Raw genomic sequence first — 24,831 nt, 5'->3', positions numbered from 1 at the left:
ATGTGGGATCTTCCCGGACCGGGGCGCGAACCCGTGTCCCCTGCATCGGCAGGCGGACTCCCAACCACTGCGCCACCAGGGAAGCCCCGCCGTATACCTTTTATTTCCCTTTCTTTCCTCATTGTGTAAGCAAGGACTTCCAGAACAATGTTAAAGGGAAGGTTACATAGTTTTTCAAAATTCCATTAGAGGTTATGTGAGCAGAAGTGTTTAAAGAGCACTTACCTGAACTAGTGTATCGTCGAGCTAGGATTAAGTTCCTTGTCTCTCTCAACGCCAAAGCTCAAGATCTTACACATAAAGATCTATATCATCTCCAGGTATCTCATGGTTTGCTGTTTTTCCTGCTTCTCCCATCTCCAAATAAACAAAAGTACTAACATGCCTCACCTCACACAACCCTAAGGTTTAACCAGTTGGCTGTTTAACCTGGAAACCATTGTTATTAAAACAAACCATTTTATTAAAATAAACAACTCTACTTATGGCTCAAGTGCAAAAGACTATAAAATTTACCCTCACTTTCCTAAAGTTCCTTGCACTTTAAAAGTGCAATATTATAGCTAAATTATAGAAGAAAAATGAATATAACTACTAAGGTGGGAGGAGATTTTGAGTGATTGTTGCCCTTTCTGCATGGCCCGTAAGCCCAGCTAACTTGAGCAAGGCCGTGGCTGGACCATGTGACACCTTTGTACAAGTTAGAAAAAGGTGGTCTACGCCCTACCACTATTCCTTTGCACCTGAAGATGGAGCACTTTATCGGTTTGGTGAGTAAAGTAGAAACTGGGTTTCAGCTACCAAGTCTTCCTTCAGCTAATTGCCCTTGTGCATTTTATGAACATATGCAATGACTCTGTGACTTTGCATTATGCTTCAGCCAGCCAAGAAAAGAATGGAGAAAAGCAGTTGCTCTTCTGGGTAATTACCTTGACTACTTCCCAATTTGCTCCCAACCTTTGGGCATTCATTATTCCCACACTTCTGTTCCTGCATTGAAGCTTCCATATCTCCTCGTGGTCCCTATTTGAATTCCCCTAGATTTCCTTCCTGGCTTCTTGACTTTGACTTTCCATGTGTTTCCTGGTCCTGTTTACTCCTTTGGTTTTTCTGTTCCTCTCTCATCTCCAGTGAGAGGTTTCTCAGTACAGCTTCTCAGGCCTCACCTCCAATACCCCTTTCCCATCAGAGTAGCCTGGATCTTCTTCTATAGTAGAGTAGGGACAGAGAATTTGAATGAATTCTCAAAAAGTGCTTGGAGTCATATCTAGCAAAATTACATAGCATTTAACCTTTGACATAAAAATGCCACTTCTAGGAATCCCACAGAGGCAGTGTGGCAAATATACAAGGACATGTACACAAAGTTATGTGCTGAAGCATTACTTATGATAGATAAACAATCCAAATGTCCACAGGTTAGGTAAACTATGGTATGTTGACACCATGGAGTAATATGAAGCTATGAAAAGAAATGAGGAATATCTCTGTAGTATACTAGTGCAGAGAGATCTTCAAGCTATATGTGAAGTAAAAGCCAAATGCAAAACTATTCATGGAGTGCCACCTCTTGTCTAAGGGGCGAATATGAATAGAGATAGAGGTAACCATCGAGCTATGTTACCTGTAGAAAGAGGGAGGGAACAGCATGGAGAGGACAGGGGTGGAAGTTAGATTTCCTTGACTGTATCTTGTCTGTAAATTTGGCTTTGAAACCATGTACTATATTTCACAAAATTATAAACCAAAATTAAACCAAAATGAAATAAATGAAAAGCAAGGCCCAGGAGCTGAAAGCAAGATGAAACCAATGAGTCTAATGGTGTATTGAGAAGGTGGCTTCCTCACAGAGATACATTATTTCAAATTACTTTTTTAAAAAAATTGTGTTTAACACATAACATAAAATTTACCATCTTAACCATCTTTAAGTGGAAGGTTCAGTAGTGTTAAGTACATTCATACTATTGTGCACCAGATCTCCAGAACTTTCAAAACTGAAACTCTCTACCCATTAAACACCTTCCCATTTCCTCTTTCCCCCAGCCAGTGGCAACTACCATTCTACTGTCTGTTTCTGTGAATTTGATTACTTTAGATGCTTCATATAAGTAGAATCACACAGTATTTGTCTTTCCGTGACTGGGTTATTTCACTTAGCATAATATCCTCAAGATTCATCCATGTTGTAGCATGTGACAGAATTTCCTCCCTTTTTTAAGGTTGAATATATGACATTTGGTTTACCATTCATCTGTCAATGGGCATTTGGGTTGCTTCCACCTCTTGGCTATTGTGGATAATGCTGCTGTGAACATGGGTATGAAAATATCTCTTTGAGATCCTGCTTTTAGTTCTTCTGGACATATACCCAGAGAAGTGAGATTGCTGGATCATAGGGTAATTCTATTTTTAAGTTTTTTTTTTTTTTGCGGTACGCGGGCCTCTCACTGTTGTGGCCTCTCCCACTGCGGAGCACAGACTCCGGACGCGCAGGCTCAGCGGCCATGGCTCACGGGCCCAGCCGCTCCACGGCATGTGGGATCTTCCCGGACTGGGGCACGAACCCGTGTCCCCTGCATCGGCAGGCGGACTTTCAACCACTGCGCCACCAGGGAAGCCCTATTTTTAAGTTTTTGAGGAACATTCATACTGGTTTTCATAGCGGGTGCACAACTTTGTATTCCCAACAGTGCAAAAGAATTAACGATTTTCCACATCCTTGCCAACACTTATTGTTTTTTGATAACAGCCATCCTAATGAGTGTGAGGTGTATCTCGTGGTTTTGGTTTGCATTTCTCTAATTACTAGTGATGTTGAGCACCTTTTCTTATGCTTGTTGGTCATTTGTATATCATCTTTGGAGAAATGTCTATTAAAGTCCTATGCACATTTTTGAATTGGGTTATTTGTCTTTTTGCCGTTGAGTTGTAGGGGTTCTTTATATATTCTGGATATTAACCCCTTATCAGGTATATAATTTACAAATATTTTCTCACATTCCACAAGTTGCCTTTTCACTCTGTTGGTTGTGTCCTTTATGCACAGAATTTTTAGGTTTGATGTAGTCCTATTTGTCTATTTTTAAATTTATTATCGATGCTTTTGGTGTCATATTTAAGAAATCATGGCCAAAATCCAATGTCATGAGGTTTTCTGCCTATTTTCTTCCAGGAATTTTATAGTTTTAGGTTTTTGTTTATTTCTTCAATCCATTTTGAGTTAATTTTTGTATATGGTATGGTAAGGATCCAAATTCATTCTTTTGCATGTGGACATCCAATTTTCCCAGTGTCATTCGTTGAAGAGACTGTGTTTCCCCCGTTGAGTGGTCTTGGCACCCTTGTTGAAGATCATTTGACCATATACACGAAGGTTCATTTCAAGGTTCTCTATTCTGTTCTGTTGGTCTGTGTGTCTGTCTTTATGCCCGTACTACCGTGTTTTGCTTACTAACTTTGTAATATGTTTTGAAATTGGGAAGCGTGAGGCCTCCAACTTTTAGGTTCTTTTATGTTCAAGGCTGTTTTGGTTTTTCAGGTTCCCTTAAGATTTCATATAACTTTTTGGATTCTTTTTTTCCGTTTCTGAAAAAATGCTGTTGGGATTTTGATAATGATTGCAGTGAATCTATAGATCACTTTGGGTAGTATTGTCAAATTACTTTAAAACACAAAAATTTGATTATATATATCTTATGAGATACAGCCTCAGGAGAGAAAAAGATGGCAAATAAACCTTAGTTTGGTTATGTAATCATATTGTTATGATAATATTTATCTTTTTATCCTGAAACTACTATATATGACAGGATAAAGCAAGTAAGTAATTTTGTTAGAAACTAAGATTTTCATAAGAAAAATGAGGTATAAATATAAAATAAAAAAGCTAAATGAAAACATTGTAATCCTAAATTGAGTGAAATCAGTATAAACTCAGATATTAAAAACAAAAATCAAAAAACTTTTTTCCTAGCTCTATCCATTGAGGAAGTCTAGAAACCAACCCAGTTGCCATGAACACTCCTTTCCAAAATTGTAGTCTCTCTATACCATTTCCCACTAAAACTTTCCTTGGAGAAACTGCTAAGTCCAAGTTTGGCAGGAAATGAAAATGATATCTTGGGATATTTTGTCATACCAGGAAGCAAGGAAACTAACTAAGGTTACTATGTTGTGTCAAAAGAAGACAGATGCCAGCTCAAAGGGGTCCCGTTTGGTTATAGATGGGATAATTTAAGTATCAGGAAAAAAAGAAACACATCAAATATATTAATATTCATGAATTCATAATGACATTTTAAAAAACCAACTCATTGGTTACCTTTTGTGGAGGCTAGGAAAGCAGCTTATTATTAAGAAAACTCTTAAGTAAAGGGAAGGAATCAAGCTTTTGGCCGGCCTTTCTGGCATAAACTTCACCTTGGGGTCACCAAATAGGAAACAATATTTCCTTATAGAAGAACTCTAACTCATAAATGCAGGAAGAATGTTGGAATTGATGTATCACCACTTTTCAATTTTTAGTGAAATAATGGCTCTAGGCAGTGAACATGAATAGCAGCTGCTAAAACCATTTGATCAAAAACTGATGGGAACTTTGTAACAGATGAATGGATCAGCTGAGAACAGCGGAAACCACTGACCAGTCTTGATATCATACAAAGAAAAACAACCAGTGTTGCGTAGTTGCAATGTCATCGCCAGTGAGGTTTATCCAAGGAGTGATTATTGCTAATAGAAAAACAACCAGACCTTCAGTTTCTCCTGCTGACTTGCGATTGGAAATACATACCACCTATGAAGTCTTCTGGCCAAAAAAACTGAACCTGGGTCTTATTAACCTTACAGTCTAACAACCAGTTTTGAAGTTTTATAGATTAAATGAAGTCTGAGATTTGCTTCAAAGTGGGCCGGGGTGGGGAGACAGTAGGTGAGGAGTAGATGAACCAAGATAGGGCATGTTGATAAGACATGTCCATTTTGGAGCTGGACCGTGAGTGGATGGGAATTCATCACACTATCTCTTATGTGTATGTTTTGAAATTTCCAAAATAAAAAATTAAGTATTTGGACTTAATAACATTTTTCTATTTGGAAAAACCACCTGGATTTCTTACTTGCTTCAACCTGTCACAGAAATTCTTCCCTTGAGGTTTCGCTTGTCAGTTTATTTTATAATGAGCTGTGTAAATACAAGCTGGAAGGAGATTAGCTATGTGCATGGCGGGTTGGTTAAATATTGAGAGAGCGCGAGGCTGAGGGAGGCCTTTTAATGGTTTTATGAGTTGCAGCAACTTCGCAGGAACAAAGATCACAATGAACATTAACAGTTACTAACAGCACTCTTTTGCACTTCTAAAAATCCATATATGTGATTACTGAATGTCTAACTCCTACTGGATTTAAGCTCCAGGAAAGCTATATTTTTTACCTGCCGTGTCTCTAGAGCCTAACACGTTGCCCAATTTATATATATATATAAACTTCTAAAGGATTCTATTTTGTTTTGACTTTTAGATAATTTCAGATATATTTTCATGTCAAATAACAATACAACATTTTCTAGTTAACATACCATAATGTGCCAAGCCATTCAAGAAAAGTATTTTAAAAACGGGACAGCATCTCATTCTTTGAGCCACTGGGATAAATAAATTAATCCACACTACTCTGAAGATTTCTCCCATCTCCAAGATTCTTTTATTTTATGACAGAGCCATAGTTCTAGAAGCTTGTTTCTCACACCTGAAAAGACTAGATTTGGGACATGATCCTGTAGAACGTAAGAGGTAAGCCTGATCAGTCTGAACACAGGGTGTCTGGAGGGTGAGAAAAGAGTTTGAGTCCTTATAGGTGATACTAGTATTGGTGTGTGGGAGACATTAGTTCAAAGCATGACGATTCAAAGAGGAAATGAGTCCACTGAGAATGGGGAAGATAGAGGAGGAAGATGACGCCAACCATGAAAACTTCCCTGGGAAGTAGACGTACGCATGAGTGCTGTGATTTTGTAAAGAATGCACTCCTAAAGACTGCATAATTTAAAACCTGCATAGTTCAAGACTAATTTTTCCATGAGAATAAATGGAACAGAGTATGTGTTCTCAGAGTTCATAAGTCTATAACTTTTGTGGCAAATTTTTACTTTAATATCGCTTTTATTTATCATTATTATTGCTAAAGGTTCTAGAGTTCTGGCTCCTAAGTTCATAGTGAAAAAGAAGTAATTATTTAAAGTTCTTTACAATGTTTTATCACATCTAACTTGTATTTCAGACTTACTGATTTGGGAGCATATTTTCCCATCAATGGCACCACCATTTAATGAATGGAAGGCCAACATTTAAAAAAATTACTATTATTATAATAACAAAAATAACACAGCAACACAACAATAAGCAAAATCACTACCAGAGGTGTTTCCTAGCTTGAAACAACATAGTTCACATTGTTGACAAAATATGGCAGGAATTTGTTTAGTCAACTAATCCTGCCAAGTAGCAAGTGTATATACAGTTTCAATTCGTAAGTCTAAAACATGTGATTTGTTTTTTACTAGTTTTTTGAAAATTGGGGCAATATATATTACTTCACATTTTAATTTTTTTAATTGAAGTATAGTTGATTTACAATGTGTTAGTTTCAGATTTACATCAAAGTGATTTGTTGTTATATATATATATTCTTTTTCATATTCTTTTCCATTGTAGGTTACTACAGAATATTGAATATAGTTCCCTGTACTATACAGTAGCTCCTTGTTGTATATCTATTTTATATATAGTAGTGTGTGTATATTTAATATTTTTATATCACACTATTTCTAAATTTGTACTTTGTGAATGTGGCTTCTTGGGTAAGGAAAGAGGACAATAAAGATAGATGGAGGGGCTTCCCTGGTGGCGCAGTGGTTGGGAGTCCACCTGCCGATGCAGGGGACATGGGTTCGTGCCCCGGTCCGGGAGGATCCCACATGCCGCGGAGCGGCTGGGCCCGTGAGCCATGGCCGCTGAGCCTGCGCGTCCGGAGCCTGTGCTCCGCAACGGGAGAGGCCACGACAGTGAGAGGCCCAGGTACCAAAAAAAAAAAAGATAGATGGAAAAGAAATTGATCCAACCAGAAATGATCCCTTCATCTCTGGAAGTCTAAGGCAATTATCTACAAATAATTAGTAACATCTCGTCTTGCAAACATTTTAGTGAGTTATAAACAATATTTTTTTAAAATGAAAAATTAGAGGGCTTCCCTGGTGGCGCAGTGGCTGGGAGTCCGCCTGCCGATGCAGGGGACACGGGTTCGTGCCCCGGTCCGGGAGGATCCTGCGTGCCGCGGAGCGGCTGGGCCCGTGAGCCGTGGCCGGCTGGGCCTGCGCGTCCGGAGCCTGTGCTCCGCGGCAGGAGAGGCCACAGCAGTGAGACGTCCGAGTACCGCAAAAAAAAAAAAAAAAAAAAAATGCTTCATGCATAACAAGAGTATCGTTTTGTGAAATTTTTGTTTCCATGATTTTAAGTACATATGTAACAAGTCACAATGTAAATGTATTTATTTTTAGTTTTAGTTTTTTGGCCGCACCGCATGGCTTGTGGGATATTAGTTCCCTGACCAGGGATCAAACCTGGGCCCTTGCGGTGAAAGCACGGAGTCCTAACCACTGGACTAAATTTAGGACTAAACCACTGGACTAAATACATTTAGGTTCCCTAAATGTATTTATTTCTTATTGTGGTTTACTTGATAAAAGTCTAAAAGGCACCACTGTAGTATCTTCTCTTTTAAAAAACAAACAAAAACAAAACAAGACAATCAAAATATTCCCTTTACCCCACTGCTTCCCTAGCCTCTGCACTTCTTTGCTCCTCTCCACAGCGACATTTCTTGAGATATTTATAGTCATTAGTCCCACTACTTCTTTACCTCACGTCTCAACGCACTTCAGAGTCAGTCCCCAATGACCTCCATGTTGCTAAATCTATTGGTTATTTCTGTGTTCCTTGACCTCTTAACACCACAACTGGTTGTTCTACTCTCTTGAAACACTTCCTTTCTTTGGTTGCTAAGACACATTTTCAGCAGGTCTCCATGGTCGCCTCTTCCCAGCCTCTTTTATTGTTTTGTTTTGTTTTTTAATCTCCCTAGGGCTCTGTCCTAGGTCAACTCCTCCATCTATCTACTCGCCCAGGTGACCTCATCCAATTCCATGACTTCATGTCATATAATTTCCCCCTCTTTTATTATGCTTAGCCATGCTGGTGGCCTCTCTGTGCCTGAACACACTAAATGTATTCTCAAGAGCCTTAGAGACTTTGCATTAGCTGTTCCCTCAGCTGAGAATGCTCTCCCCCAAGATCTTCATGTAGCTGCCTCCTTTCTTTTCTTTTCTTTTTTTAAATTGAAGTATGGTTGATTTACAATGTTGTGTTAGTTTCAGGTGTACAGCAAAGTGATTCATATACGTATCCTTTTTCAGATTCTTTTCCATTATAGGTTATTATAAGATGTTCAATATAGTTCCCTGTGCTATACAGTAGGACCTTGTTGTTTATCTATTTTATATATAGTACTGTGTATCTGTTAATCCCAAACTCCTAATTTATCCCTCCCCCCTTTTCCCCTTTGGTAACCATAAATTTTTTTTCTATGTCTGTGAGTCTGTTTCTGTTTTGTAAATAAGTTCATTTGTATTATTTTTGTTAGATTCCAGATAGAAGTGATATATTTGTCTTTCTCTGACTTACTTCACTTAGTATGATAATCTCTAGGTCCATCCATGTTGCTGCAAATGGCATTATTTCATTCTTTTTTATGGCTGAGTAATATTCCATTGTATATATGAACCAGATCTTCTTTATCCATTCATCTGTCAGTGGACAGTTAGGTTGTCTCCATGTCTTGGCTATTGTAAATAGTGCTGCTATGAACTTTGGGGTGCATGTATCTTTTCAAATCAGAGTTTTTGTCTTTTCCAGATACATGCCCAGGAGTGAGATTGCTTGATCATATGGTAACTCTATTTTTAGTTTTTAAGAAACCTCCATACTGTTTTCCATAGTGGCTGCACCAATTCACATTGCCATCAACAGCGTAGGAGGGTTCCCTTTTCTCCATACCCTCTCCAGCATTTGTTACTTGTGGACTTTTTGATGATGGCCATTCTGACTGGTGTGAGGTGATACCTCATTGTAGTTTTGATTTGCATTTCTCTTAGAGATGTTGAACATCTTTTCATGTGCCTGTTGGCCATCTGTATGTCTTCTTTAGAGAAATGTCTATTTCGGTCTTCTGCCCATTTTTTGATTGGGTTGTTGGGTTTTTTGTTTTTTTGATATTGAGCTGTTTATATATTTTGGAAATTAAGCCCTTGTCGGTGGCATTGTTTGCAAATATTTCTCCCACGCCATAAGCTGTCTTTTCCTTTTGGTTAGCTGTCTCCTTTCTTTCATTCACTAGCAACTTAAACTTTACCTCTTTGGAGAAGTTTTCCTAGGCATGCAACTAATGTAGACACCCAAGTGCTCCCAATTATACATCATCCTATCTTTTTTTTTTCAGTACGCGGGCCCCTCTCACTGTTGTGGCCTCTCCCGTTGCGGAGCACAGGCTCCAGACGCGCAGGCTCAGCGGCCATGGCTCACAGGCCCAGCTGCTCCGCGGCATGTGGGATCCTCCCAGACCGGGGCACGAACCCGTGTCCCCTGCATCGGCAGGCGGACTCTCAACTACTGCGCCACCAGGGAAGCGCCATCATCCTATCTTAATCTTCTCCGGAATGTATCACCATCTGTGTCCCCCACTGGATTAAGCACGATTGAAACAAGAACAGTCAAAACTCTCTGTCCGGGCTTCCCTGGTGGCGTAGTGGTTGAGAGTCCGCCTGCTGATGCAGGGGACGCAGGTTCGTGCCCCGGTCCGGGAAGATCCCACGTGCCGCGGAGCGGCTGGGCGTGTGAGCCATGGCCGCTGAGCCTGCGCGAATGGAGCCTGTGCTCTGCAACGGGAGAGGCCACAACAGTGAGAGGCCCGCGTACCGCAAAGAAACAAACAAACAAAAAAACTCCCTGTCCTCATGGAGTTTGTAGTCTGGTGGATGAAGTAATATAAAGTAAAAAGGTAAATAATGTAGCATATTAGAATGTGGTAAATGCTAGAGAGAAATAAAGCAAGAAAGAGTGATAGGGATTGTGTGTGTGTGTGTGTGTGTTTTGGGAGGGTGTTTGTAATTTTAAATACGGTGGTCAGGAAGGGCCTCACTAAGAATCGACATTACTCACTGTCATTACTCAATTTTAAGGAGGTAAGGGAAACATCACATGCAAAAGTTCTGAGCTGGGAGTGTGACAGGCAGGCGGTAAGAACACCACAAAGGCCAGTACGGTTGTTACAGAACAAGGGAGGAGGAATGTAGTAGGAAATGAAGTGAGAGCGTGTGGAGGTGGAGGCGGGTCATGAAGTGTAAGGACTTGGATCTTTACTCAAAGAACGAGCAAAAGCTAGTGGAAGGTTTGAGCAAAGTAACATTGTTTAGGCTGTGTTTCCCCATGATCTCTCTGACTGTTGTGTTGAGAACAGACTGCAGGGGGAAGGGTAAAAGCAGGGAGATCTGGGCTTCCCTGGTGGCGCAGTGGTTGGGAGTCCGCCTGCCGATGCAGGGGACACGGGTTCGTGCCCTGGTCCGGGAAGATCCCACATGCCGCGGAGCGGCTGGGCCCGTGAGCCATGGCCGCTGAACCTGCGCGTCTGGAGCCTGTGCTCCGCGATGGGAGGGGCCACAGCAATAAGAGGCCCGCGTACCGCAAAAAAAAAAAGCAGGGAAATCAATGAAGAGGCTATTGTAATAATCCAAGGAAGAGGAGTGGGACTTCCGTATATTTATATCGCTTCTCTGCGTCTAGAGGGCCCGGCTCGGTACGGCAAATGTTACAAAGCCCTTTGTATACTTATCACTGTGCCTTGTCATGGCGGACATCGAGTACATACTTGTTGATTCTAAAAGATATAAAAAACATACGGAGCTCATTGAACAAAACCGGACCAACGAAGGGGTTTTTCTAAGATAAATTCTCTGGATGTGTGGATCTTTTAATCCAGAATTACTGCACCAATACAGGATTTCTGGCCCTTTTGCACAGTCCTATTTATACCTAAATTCTACTTACCAAAGAAGTGGAGCATTGATGTGTATTTATTTCAGCTTACTTTGTATGGGGGAGGTAACCAACCCAGGCAAAGTTGTGAAGACATTCAATTGCTCCTCACTTTATCAATAACCTATCATTTCAACCTAATATTTACAGAATGTCTACTTCATGCAAAGCATTACACTAGGCATTGGGGAATATTCACGACATCCTCTTCTCAATTTAAATTCGAGTTGGATAGATAAAACAACACACAGAAAGATAAGTACAAATCCCAGGCAGTGTATGTTAAGGGTTAAATACAGCTATTGAAGTTGGATCCCAAAGAGTGAAGCAAACTTGGAAAATGAATAGGAGAGCAAAGTAATAGGGAATCAGAATGTGAGTTCGATGGTATTGGGTGTGTAATGAATTTCTCAATTTAAATAAAAAATAATAAAACCCAAAGCTACAGAGGAGAAAGCCCAGAGTAGGGACACCAAAACATGTCTCTCAAAGGAAACGTGGATAAAAATCAAGTAGAGACAAGTAGGAAGATAAGAACTTTGTGATCCCTAACAGAAAACAAACTGTACCAGCTGTTCAAGGTAGCTTACATAACTTTATTTGTATTTCTCGCTGACGTTTTTTACAGCCAACAGGTCAAACTGGCAGTCATTATGGGCACTTGCCTGAAAAGTTGGTTATTTCCGAACATCTACCGTGCTCAGAATTGTGCTCTATACTGCTGACATTTCCCTCGGGGTAGTATATAACTTAGAAAACAACAACACACAAAATTGGCAGATAAGCCGCAGTGGCTGAAGTCCAAGTTAGACTCACTAGATAGGGGCTCCGGGCTGGACTCAGTCCAGCTATACTGAACCCATTTCCCCCCGCATTTTATTTACACCCAAAGGTGTGGCAAACAAAACACCGGGATGCCTCCAAGTCAGCTTCTCTTTTATTGCACTGTATGTACTATTTGGACTCTAACCCATGGCAGACAAGGAAGCAGACTTTGAGAAATACCTGGCACTGACCCCGCTGAGCCGGGCGACCAGGGAAGGTCACAGACGGCCCCTCTGGCCGCGTGGGCCCCTTTCAGCCATCACCGGGTCGAGGCGGGGCCTGTGCGAAGTCCACACCGGCCCTGGAGGCCGGGGACACGCGGGCCGAGGGAGCAGAAGGTCTCTCCTTCTCTCTTCCCCATTTCCCGGCCCCCCAACCCCGGCGGCGGGTCAGAGGCGGCCAGATCCACCCGGGAATTTTGGAAGCACACACTCTGCCCCCTCCCTCTCTGCTCGTCTCGCAGCAAGCCACTGGCGGTCCGAGTCCCCGAGGCCGTGCAGGGCGCCCCGCCGGGGGAGCGGCCAGCAGCGGACCAGCCACTAGCCCAGCGGAGCCGCCAGCGCGCCCCGCACGCAGACGCAAGGCCGACGGCGACGCCAGGGGCGCGCGAACCAGAAAATGGCGGCGGACTGACTCCTCTCGCTTCCCGTTCTCGCCCACGCACGCCCGGCCGGGAACCCGGACAACGCGCCGCGGCCGCAGAACAGCCTCCTACGCCGAGCGCGACGCCAGTCCCGGGGTGAGTCGGCGGGCGGTCGCGGCGGTGGGCTCGTCGGCCGAGGAGGGGATGCGGTGTTTCTGGCCCCGTGTCAGAGTCAGACGGGCGGGACCGGCTCCGGTAACCCTGTCGCGCGGGTCTTCACCGCGGAGGGTCGGGCTGGGCGGCTGGCAGTGCCCCGCGCGCTGCGACCCGGGAACGAGGGATGGTCGGGAGTCGCAGCCCTCGGGCAAACCGGCGCTGTCCCCGGAGGAAGCCCCGCTGTCGACCACCGCCTCGTCCGGTGCTGTCTTGGCTCGTGCGACCTCCTCGCCCGGGAGCGAGCGCCGCCTTCGCGCAGTGGAATCCGGGGACGTTTCTTTCTTGGTGTTTTAAATGACGGGTTCTTTAAATTTAATGACAGACCTCCGTGGCCCTCCCGGGCTCTGAACATCCTCTTTTGAGATGCAGAGTCATTTACTGCAGTGTGAAAGGGTAGGAAACGTTTGTCCTCAGAATTGCAACAGCATCGTGATGGTTTCTTGGGAGGCGAACGAAGAGTTAATAACACCAGGACCCATGCCTGTGGATGTTTCTGGGAATGATTGGTTTCACGCGGGCCTGTGGCTTAAATTGGGTCACTCTCTACTAACGATGTAAATTATGAATGTGGCTGTGGCATCTCTGTATCCTTTGTTTTTGCTCTTGTTGATGCTTCCCGAGTTTGATGGAGCAAAAGTTTTGAGGTTTTGACTAATGTGTAAGTTAATAGATGGGGTTACATTTATAAACCAAGAGGGTTGCAGGGTTTTTGTTTTCCCAGCTTTATTGGGGTATATGTGACAAATAGAAATTGTATACATTTAGCGCATAAAACTTGATGTTTTGATTACACCCACTTATTTTCTTAATAGATCTTAGATCAGACATTAGGGGGACCAAAAATAAAATTAGGCAGACCAGGCTGAGTACTCTGATTAGGGTGTCACAAGCTGAAGTTCAGGTGTTATCCAGTTTGGGCTCTATTCTCTGGGGAAGAATCAACTTCTGGGATACTTTAGTTTGTTTTCCAGGTTTGTTTCCTTCTTGCAGTTTCCGTGTATGCCCACCCGCACTCCATCGAAATGCCACCAAGAATGTGTTGAATCCTTCTCAGGCTTCAAATCTCTGATTTCTTCTGCTACTGCATCTCTCAGGCTTCTTTGTTTATTAAGCGCTCATGTAATTACATTGGGCCCACCAGTTAATCCAGGACAATCGCCCTATCTTGACATCAGCTGATGTTAATTACACCTGCAAAATCCCTCTTGTGAGCCCATCTGACATTGTTCAAAATAGAGTAATGCCTGTCAAAGGCCACTATCATGTCTCTTTGAGACACCCAAGGACTGAAAAATTACTGAAGACAAAAAGTTACAGATTCTCAGAAGAACCACATCCTATAGAAACACAGCAAGCCAGAATACAACTGTGGGCCAAAATAGATGTGAACCCACCCGCTCTTTCCTGCACTTTGCCCTTTGAAACCCGTTAAAAGACTCAGACCGCCACCCTTCAGGGCCGATGCCACTCTATGTGTCTGGCCCCTTTCCTCCCTTGGAAAGTGAATAAAAACTTTCTTTTCTTCCCTTGTTAATACTTCTGTGAATTCTTTCACAACCTGCATCTGCTCAGCTAACACCTCTTGCTGTAACTTAACCACTCAGTTTATGTTACATCCAGGGTTGGAGATGCAGTTTTTTCTTAATAGAGAAAAAGTAATACATGTGATCAGTGCGTATTGCCCTTTGGTATAATGACAGAATCGGAGGAAGTAAAATGTAGGAAGCTTGAGTTTCATTTCTCTTTTGGTTCTGCTTAGTCTTCAAGTCTTCCCTGGAGCTGTTATATGTAGTACTGATGGGTACTTTTACCTTTAAAGCTTTTATCTTTTTTTTAGCCACATGGAAGTGAATATTTGAGGCATTGGATTTTTTTTTCCTTTTGACTTGTTTAATTTGGAGGAGGAAGAGCAATCCCTTCTACTAATAACAATAGATAAAACTTATAAAGCACGTACTATTCCATTGCTTTATTAATTCATTTAATCTGCAGAACAAACCTGTGAGGTGAATACTGTTATTCTCATTATACAGATGAGAAAAGTTAAATGAATATCTCAGATAGCTGTACAGGAGTATTTGCTATTATTTGATATAGTATTTTTTTTTTTTTTTTTTTTTTTTTTTGCTGGTACGCGGGCCTATCACTGTTGTGGCCTCTCCCGTTGCGGAGCGAAAGCTCTGGACGCACAGGCTCAGTGGCCATGACTTACGGGCCCAGCCGCTCTGCGGCATGTGGGATTTTCCCGGACCGGGGCACGAACCTGTGTCCCCTGCATCGGCAGGCGGACTCTCAACCACTGCGCCACCAGGGAAGCCCTGATATAGTATTTTAATAACAAATTTTTGTTTCTGTGTTTTTTGGCTGTGCCGCCTGGCTTGCGGGATCCCTGTACCCCGACCAGGGATTGAACACAGACCACAGCAGTGAAACCACTAGGCCACCAGGGAACTCCCAGTAATAAGTATTTTTAATAAATTTTCCAAATTAGAAGTTTTCTAATGATGTAGTTTTAAAATCAATATTTCCTGTGCTCATAATCCAAAATTATTTAGTAAAGTACATTAGATAAGAACTGGAGTCAGATCTTTGTTATAGCATCCTGTTATTTGGTAAATATCAGTAAAATAATTTATGTACTTAAAAATAGTTATAAGAAGGGGCTTCCCTGGTGGCGCAGTGGTTGAGAGTCCGCCTGCCGATGCAGGGGACACGGGTTTGTGCTCCGGTCCGGGAAGATCCCGCATGCCGCGGAGCGGCTGGGCCTGTGAGCCATGGCCGCTGAGCCTGCGCGTCCGGAGCCTGTGCTCCGCAACGGGAGAGGCCACAACAGTAAGAGGCCCGCGTACCGCAAAAAATAAAAAAAAATAAAAAATAAATAGTTATAAGAAAAATGGTGCTTATTTTCCTTTCCCTCTATTTTGATTTTACACAGGTCAGGTGCCTCAGTTTCAATCTGGGAATTCTTTAAATGAAACTTGTTTAAAATCTTAGACCATACCCAAAAGAGAGACCCCAGTCAACAGTAAGGTGGAAAAGAATGATGTTGTCCTTAAACAGTCTACAGAATGTCGTCTGTAACCCGGTAAGTAATTTCTATAAAACCACTTTTTGCCTATGCCAGGGTTGAGAGCAAGTCCAACTGGATAGTAATTATCCACTGCTGGGGGATAGGGGCAGAAGTAAAATTCAGTAAACATAAAGCACCTGCTATGTGGTGGGACTGCAGTGGGCCCTGACTGAAAACCAGATCCAGCCCTTGGAGCTCCACAGATGTTTAAGTTCCCTAGTCAGCCCTCCTCGGTACCCAAGGTTCTGCATCTGAGGATTCAGCCAACCGCCCATCAGGTGGTGTGTGTTTATGGAAAAAAATCTGAGTATAAGTGGATTCAAACCTGCACAGTTCAAACCTGTGTTGTTCAAGGGTCAACTGTATAAGACGATAAGACGTGTTATGAACGGAGAACTTGGGAGGACAGTGGAGGGAAGGCTCAGACCATCCTAAGACATAATTTTCAGGGGAAAGTGGATTTCTTTGTCTACACATTTTAATTTTCTTTTTAAATTAGACCTGTTCACGAGAAGTTAATTTCTCAGCTTTTCCCTCTGCCTTTCAAATCCTGCTTGGTAGTTGAGCAGGGGAATGTCAAAAGCCAGTGGTGAGATGGAGAATGAGGAAAACTAATGGTCACGTCCCAGCCTCAGGCTGGTCCAGGAACCCCTGAATGTAATTGCTGGAAATTTCAGTATACGTCCTGGGAAGTAATGAACTTGTTCAGTTTCATGTGGTGTGAGAATCTTTAGAAATGTCTAGTTTCCATGTGTCTGAAGCTGAATCCTGAATTTAGGTCTGAGACAAAGTTGCTGCCGTTTTTTGTTTTTTCTTGTAAACCCTTTATAGGAGATTCTTGGTAAGGCTTCAAGTAAGGCTTTAAACCAGTCTTATTAGTGTAAGTGGATTCAATTTTTTGTTATTTACTTGTAGCTGTAGCTCTTTCTTTTCCCCCTAAGGTTTACTGTCATTGTGCAGGAATGAGGCTTAGAAGAAATAGCCTTCAATCGTAGTATGTTTAAAAAGGAAGACTTGATGAATTTGAAGTCAGCTAGACATTTAAAATAATTTTGCGCATCTTAAGAGTTAAAAACATCTCAAAGTTGTAGACTGACTTTCTGCGAAGATTTAAAAAAAAAAAAAAACAACGCTGCCTGCCAAGGGGGACTGAAGTAATGTTGGTGCAAGCCAGGAGGCTTGGATGGTCGGGTTAATGCCCTTCAGCTCTGCCCTTCATCACAGAGATGTCTTATTTGAATGTTATTTAGAAAATAATTTTATAGCTTAAAATTCCTGCATGTCTTGGTATTAGAGTGTAATGATGATTCCTGTAATTTCTGGGGTTAGCACCCTCGACTACAGAGTTGAAACAAAAATCAGCTGACGTTTCATTTCCTGAGGACAGGGGCCTGCAGAAGTAGTGCTGCTTTCGAGCAGCAGCTGCATTCAGGGCTCCCGGTGGCCTTGTGCTGTTCTGAGGATAGGTCGTGATAACTTTCCAAAGTAAATATTTCGTTGCATTCTGGTTACTTTGTTAGTGATCAGTTCAACAACAGGGAAGTGTTTATTGAGTTTCTGCTATACTCTTTATTAAGCCTTGTGAAGACAGGGAACTGCCATCTTTCTGTTTTTATTTCTTAATGTTTCCAAAGTTTCGGTCCACATTTATTGCCTCTTATACTGTAAAATGTTAAATTTTAGTTCGTATAACCCTGCATACTATTCATTAATATCAGTAAAAAACTTAGCTTTAGGGCACTTTTTTATTTTGAGAGCATGAAGTACAGAATGTGTCAATGATAAAGCTGAAGCCTCTTGCAAAATGATTTTTTAAATGAAATGCATAAAATCTTTTTGAATAACTTAGTATGCTCTATTTACTTGTGTGATGTCGAAAGTGTAACTATTTTTTTAAAAAAGTGTAACTATTGTAACAATATATTCCAAAAACAAGCTGGATTACTTTGAGGATGTTGAATAGCATTCACAATGACTTTGTTTTAGTTTGGTTTGGGGCAGCTGCCAACCAGGTAAAACAGTGTTATTAAAATTAATTCAATAAAAATGACTTAAAATATATTTTAAAAATTGTGGTAGGCAAATTCTGTCCATATAGATATATATATATATTTTTTGTGGTACGCGGGCCTCTCACTGTTGTGGCCTCTCCTGTTGCGGAGCACAGGCTCCGGACACGCAGGCTCAGCGGCCATGGCTCATGGGCCCAGCCGCTCCGCGGCATGTGGGATCCTCCCAGACCGGGGCATGAACCCATGTCCCCTGCATCGGCAGGCGGACTCTCAACCACTGCGCCACCAGGGAAGCCCTCTGTCCATATTAACTCTTGGAAAAGATAAATTGTATAACTGGCCTGTGTAATTTTTTCCTACTTAGTATATTTCATTGACTAGTTCAGTTGATAGAATTCCAAGACTTAAAAAAGTTCGGCTCACTTTTCTTTTCCTTTTTTTAAAAAAATTAATTTATTTTATTTTATTTTTGGCTGCGTTGGGTCTTTGTTGCTGCACGTGGGCTTTCTCCAGTTGTGGCAAGTGAGGGCTACTCTTCGTTGCAGAGCACGGGCTTCTCATTGTGGTGGCTTCTCTTGTTGAGGAGCACGGGCTCTAGGTGCATGGGCTTCAGTAGTTGTGACACGCGGGCTCAGTAGTTGTGGCTCATGGGCTCTAGAGCACAGGCTCAGTAGTTGTGGTGCACAGGGTTAGTTGCCCCGCGGCATGTGGGATCTTCCTGGACCAGGGCTCGAACCTGTGTCCCCTGCATTGGCAGGTGGATTCTTAACCACTGCACCACCAGAGGAGCCCGGCTCAGTTTTCTTTCCACTCAAATTGAGTGAATAATTTGGAAGACGGTATCTTCATACCAGAAATGCTCTCAGTGAAATCTCTTGTTTGGCAACTCAATATCTGCTTAAATATTTTATTATTGCTGTTTATAGAGTTAAAACGTGATTAAGTGTTAGTTGAGAAGTTATTTAGAAATTAAACCGATTGGTTGTCACTCCTAATTAACAAACCACTTATTAACATTAATCCCACCTGGCCCTGAAAAGCTCATCTGTTCCAATTTCCTTCAGAACCTTACTTCCACACTGATCCTTTTTTCCTTAGTATTCTAAGTACTTCCGTTTCTACCTTGCAATTTAACCTTACAAAACAAAACAATAAAATCTTTTCTTTTTAACCTCTGAAGGTCCTTCCCCGTCTTTGTTCCCTTGTTCTTCTTTTGCTGACTTACCTTTTTTGTTTTTTTAATATTTTTTATTTTTAATTTTGGCTGTGTTGGGTCTTAGTTGCAGCACGCGGGATCTTTCGTTGTGGTGCGCGGGCTTCTCTCTAGTTGTGACTAGAGTTGTGTGGGTTTTCTTTCTCTAGTTGTGGGGCGCAGGCTCCAGAGCGTGTGGGCCTTGTAGTTTGTGGCACTCGGGCTTAGTTGCCCCACGGCACGTGGGACCTTAGCTCCCCCACCAGGGATCGAACCCGCGTGCCCTGCCTCACGAACCGGATTCTTTACCACTGGACCACCAGGGAAGTCCCTGACCTCCATCTTGAGAGAGTCGATTTCTGCTGCCTTAATTTCCTCACCATGGCTCTGCCCTCTGATTTTTTTTTTCTGAATCCTAATTCTTTTTTTTTATTCTAATTTTATATTGGAGTACGGTTGATTTACAATGTTCTTTTAGTTTTAGGTATACAGCACAGTGAATCAGTTTTACATATACACATATCTATTCTTTTTCAGATTCTTTTCCCACATAGGTTATTACAGAATATTGAGTAGAGTTCCCTGTGCTCTACAGTAGGTCCTTGTTGATTATCTATTTTATATATAATAGTGTGTATCTATTAATCCCAAGCGCCTAATTTATCCCTCCCTGCCCTCTGATTTTTTACTCTTAATTTCTTTATCAATCTTGTCTTCAGTGTCTGTCTTTATTTCTCTGATGTCTTTACTGACCAGAATATGAATACAGTTTGCATACAGTCTGCGTACAGTTCTGCCCTCTCACCCAGGGTGAATCTCCAGCCCTCTTAGATGCCCTGCCAGCCCTTGAAGACTGTGAGTTCAAAATGAAACTCCCATCGTCCTTCCCAAACCAGCTTCCGTTTTGTGGTTTTCCATTTCGCTCAGTGTCCTTCCACGCTGTCAAGCCCCTAACAGTTTGAAGATAATCTGTCTTTAAAATTTTAAATTCATTGATGTCATCAAATTCAGTGGCTTTTCCTTTTTTATTATTATTTTAAAAGTATAAAGAAAATATGTGTAAATCATTTTTAAAAATTCAAGCAGTATTTAAGGGTTTCATTAAAACATGAATTTTGGGCTTCCCTGGTGGCGCAGTGGTTAAGAATCCGCCTGCCAATGCAGGGGACACGGGTTCAAGCCCTGGTCTGGGAAGATCCCACATGCTGCGGAGCAGCTAAGCCCATACGCCACAACTACTGAGCCTGTGCTCTAGAGCCCGTGTGCCACAGCTACTGAAGCCCATGTGCCTAGAGCCCGTGCTCTGCAACAAGAGAAGCCATCGCAATGAGAAGACCGTGCACTGCAACTAAGAGTAGCCCCTGCTCACTGCAACTAGAGAAAGCCCGTGCACAGCAACAAAAGATGCAACACAGCCTAAATAAATAATAAAATAAATAAATTTATTTAAAAAAAAAAACATGAATTTTCCTTCTACCTGGTGCTCAGTTGCCCTCCCTAAAGGCAATCATTTCCTCCCAGATTTTTGTATATCCTTCCTGAGAATATGTGTGTTGTGTGTGCATGTGTTGTGTGTGTCACCTTTTGTATACCCTGTTTCTTTACATGCATGTATCATACCATATAAACTGCTATACCTGCTTTTTTTCATTTAACACATTTTGCAGATACCAGCATGTTTAGAGTTTACTCACTTATTTTTAATGGCTGCATAATTTGTCCACTGTATGGAGGTACTGTAACTTATTTAACCAGTCCCCTGTTAAAGAGCTATTTCCTTTCATGGTTGTATCCAGTGCTGTGCTGTACATCCTTGTAGATGCATCTTTCTGCACATGTGCTAGTATTTTACAGGATAAATCGGTAGAAGTGGAATCACTGGATCAGAGGGTATGATATCCATTTTAGTATCATTTGGGGGGCAGCCGGGGGGATCTTCCTTATTTTTCCATGTTAAAGACATTGACAGTCCTCCCGTTTTTGAAATCAACTTCCTTGATACACCTGCCCTCTCTGATAGATCCTTCTCTCTTCTTTCTCTTCTCACCCCCTGCATCGAGGTCTCCCACACACCCTCAGTTTTGATGCTTCACCAGCATAGAGTCATACCCATGGCTATGATATATCCCAGTGAAAGGGTGTAAAGCAAAATCACAAAGGGAAAAGGCACGTGGGGCGAAGTCCAGGGGGAAACAGCGCAGGATTTCAAGGGTATTCGGCCAGTGGAGTCACACACGATGGACTTAATCTCCCAGCAACTAGTTGTGACAGCACGTGTGAAATGTTCTTTACCAGGGAAGCTCATTAGGGACTCACTGCCCAGGGTTTTTATTGAGGGCTTGATGCGTAGATAGCGTCTGCCTAGCACATACCCAAACTCCAGACTCTAAACAGGAAAGCAGGTTTTTAGCATAAACCATAGTGTTTGCACAAACAGTTTAGGTGGGTAACCCACCCTTCTCACCTAGGGTGGTGGGTGCTCTCTCCAAATCCAAGTTCCTAGACAGCAGCCCAGCCTTGGACGGAGGCCTTTCAAAGATAGCAGCCAGGTGTGCTGTGTTAACTCTTTCTGCACACCCCCTAATCTGACAGCCTTTGAGGCTTTGCTCCTGACTTTTCCTCTCTCTCAGTTTATCTAGTAGCTCTCATTGTACTTAGTAATCATCTCTACTCTGACTTCTGAGTCTTGGCCATTCACTTAATGTTGGTCCTGAGTGTTCCGCTCCTTTCAGTATGTTCCCTCTTAGATGTCCTGCCAACCCTTTACACTAAAAGTATTCCAAGCCAAACTCAGCATCTTCCCTCTGAAATCTTTCTTCCCCAGTGTTACCATTGTAGGTGGTGGCCCGGGATAGACAGCTTCCTTTGAAATAGCTCGTGTTTATCTCCTGCCTCCCCTTCCCCCTCAGTGTCTGCCGCCATCAGCCTGGATTATGTCCTTATCTCCTTGTGCTAGGCTTCCCGGAAGGAGTCAGTCTCACAAATAATCCCCTGCCCTCCAGTGAATTTTACCCCCACTGGATTGTTGTTCCCAACCCCCGCTTTCCTTATGTCCTTCCAAAATCTGACCCTAACTCTGTCTGTCTTTAATTGCTCACTTACTATTTACTGGCTCCCAGATACGTTTTGTCTTTTCCTGCCTCTCTGCTTTTGTAAACGGACATTTCTACCTGAACTGGCTTCCTTCTCCTCTCTGCCTAACCATATTCTTCCCAGCTCAAATCATACCTCGTTATAAACTTTGGCCACCTCAGTTATTATTTTTTATACATTTTTCTGAAGCATTTATTCGACACTTACTGCCCCATTTCTGTGGATGTTGAATTGGTCAGGGTTTGTGGTTGTAAACATGGAAGCCAACCCCTAATTTAAGCAGAAAAGAAATTTATTAAGTGATATCTATCAGCAGGCAGGACTGAAGAACCAGGCTTGTCAACTACAGCATCACAGACAACAGCCAAAATCAGGCTGCAGGGCTGTTCTAAGAGACGTCTGTCGCCACCACTGAACAAACGTGGTACTTCTTGCACTGGCGACACCACCGGTGCCACTGCTGCCTCTGACCCTAGATGTAGCTGCTGCCCCCTGGCCAGAGTGAATACTGCATGATTCTGGCTGCTGCTTGTCACGAGTCCTAACTCAGAGTCTGAGCTGGGGGTACTGATGGACAGATTTTCATCGTATGCTCTCGCCACAGTTCAGATGAGGTCTCATGTTTATAAGGTAGAGGATTTTCCACCTGTGGAAGGAGATTCCAATTTGAACCGCTAAACAGTGTCACATTTTCTCTCTAATCTTTCCATAGGTATCTGACTTCTTCCCAACTGTATCAGCTCCTCCCGGATGGACGGGACTCATACTTTTTTCCAGCTGCAGGCTACCTTAACATGACCCTGGTGTAGAGCAGACATTTAATGAATGACATAAAAAAGGCAAAGCAATATGAATCAGCTAGGATGTTTGGGCAGGTAACACCAAACCTAACTAGGGCTTAAGCTTATGGTATTGTCTCTAGTGTGTTCAGATCTGTACTTTATTGTTTTACATCAATTATTTTTGAAACAACAAAGCCTCAAAGCTTGGAGTTGCCTAGAAAACCACCCTTCTCCCTTTCCTCAGGAGCAATGTTTGTGAGTAAGTGAGCGGGCTGTCGGGCATTTGTTTCCTTCACATGGTCCAAAAAAGTTGAGTATTGTTGATATAAGTTAGGGTACTTTCCTAAGTAGACAGCGTTAATATGGACAACTGAAACAGCAAATGGCCCAAGTTTGCAGCGCAGTTGTTTCTCAGACTGGAACAACTCATTAACAGTTGTAACAATCTATTAGCAGTGATGGGAATAGATGGTTGGTCTCAAAAAGCTCTTTGCACTTTGCTGTACAGCAGACATGGGGACAGCATTGTAAATCAACTATACTTAAATTAAAAAGAAAAACTCTCACCCTAAAGTTAAATATATAATAAAAAAAATCTGTGGTTATAAACATTATAAGTACTTATTATATAAATCTGGAAAATATACAACTATATGAAGAAGAAAATTAAAATGTCATCCCTCAAGAAAAGTGCTGTAATATTTTTGGCTTATCTCTTTTTTTTTAACATCTTTATTGGAGTATAATTGCCTTACAATGGTGTTAGTTTCTGCTTTTTAACAAAGTGAATCAGCTATACATATGTTCCCATATCTCTTCCTTCTTGCGTCTCCCTCCCTCCCACCCTCCCTATCCCACCCCTCTAGGTGGTCACAAAGCCCCGAGCTGATCTCCGTATGCTATGCGGCTGCCTCCCACTAGCTATTTATTTTACGTTTTGTAGTGTATATATGTCCATGACACTCTCTCACTTTGTCACAGCTTACCCTTCCCCCTCCCCATATCCTCAAGTCCATGCTCTAGTAGGTCTGTGTCTTTATTCCCGTCTTGCCCCTAGGTTCTTCATGACCTTTTTTTTTTTTCTTAGATTCCATATATATGTGTTACCATATGGTATTTGTTTTTCTCTTTCTGACTTACTTCACTCTGTATGACAGACTCTAGGTCCATCCACCTCACTACAAATAACTCAATTTTGTTTCCTTTTATGGCTGAGTAATATTCCATTGTATATATGTGCCACATCTTCTTTATCCATTCATCTCTTGATGGACACTTAGGTTGCTTCCATGTCCTGGCGATTGTAAATAGAGCTGCAGTGAACATTTTGGTACATGACTTTTTGAATTATGGTTTTCTCGGGCCCAGTAGTGGGATTGCTGGGTCGTATGGTAGTTCTATTTTTAGTTTTTTAAGGACCCTCCATACTGTTCTCCATAGTGGCTGTATCAATTTACATTCCCACCAACAGTGCAAGAGTGTTCCCTTTTCTGCACACCCTCTCCAGCATTTATTTTTTCTAGATTTTTTGATGATGGCCATTCTGACCAGTGTGAGATGATATCTCATTCTAGTTTTGATTTGCATTTCTCTAATGATTAATGATGTTGAGCATTCTTTCATGTGTTTGTTGGCAATCTGTATATCTTCTTTGGAGAAATGTCTATTTAGGTCTTCTGCCCATTTTTGGATTGGGTTGTTTGTTTTTTTGATATTGAGCTGCATGAGCTGCTTGTAAATTTTGAAGATTAATCCTTTGTCAGTTGCTTCATTTGCAAATATTTTCTCCCATTCTGATGGCTCTTTTGGTCTTGTTTATGGTTTCCTTTGCTGTGCAAAAGCTTTTAAGTTTCATTAGGTCCCATTTGTTTATTTTTGTTTTTATTTCCATTTCTCTAGGAGGTGGGTCAAAAA

General features: G+C 42.1%; 1 protein-coding gene across 6 annotated transcripts in view; it reads left to right on the top strand.

Moving 5' to 3' along the window:
- LGALS8 (galectin 8) overlaps positions 1-24,831 on the top strand; it is a 103,462-nt gene that overhangs the window by 56,665 nt on the left and 21,966 nt on the right. For 3 of the 6 annotated variants that reach the window (XM_073793641.1, XM_073793642.1, XM_073793640.1), the window contains exon 5: positions 12,433-12,708. In XM_073793641.1, the coding sequence (XP_073649742.1) occupies positions 12,433-12,708 (276 nt within the window). Of the gene's footprint in view, positions 1-12,432; positions 12,709-12,783; positions 12,808-15,703; positions 15,854-22,847; positions 23,011-24,831 lie in introns of those variants that run through there. The other 3 variants (XM_019941508.3, XM_073793644.1, XM_073793643.1) reach the window with 3 other exon arrangements.

The sequence above is a fragment of the Tursiops truncatus genome, chromosome 16 (genome assembly GCF_011762595.2).
Source record: "Tursiops truncatus isolate mTurTru1 chromosome 16, mTurTru1.mat.Y, whole genome shotgun sequence".
NCBI classification, from domain to species: Eukaryota; Metazoa; Chordata; class Mammalia; order Artiodactyla; family Delphinidae; genus Tursiops; species Tursiops truncatus.
The sequence above is the reverse complement of the archived record's forward strand: the minus strand, read 5'-3'. Positions and strand labels throughout refer to the sequence as shown.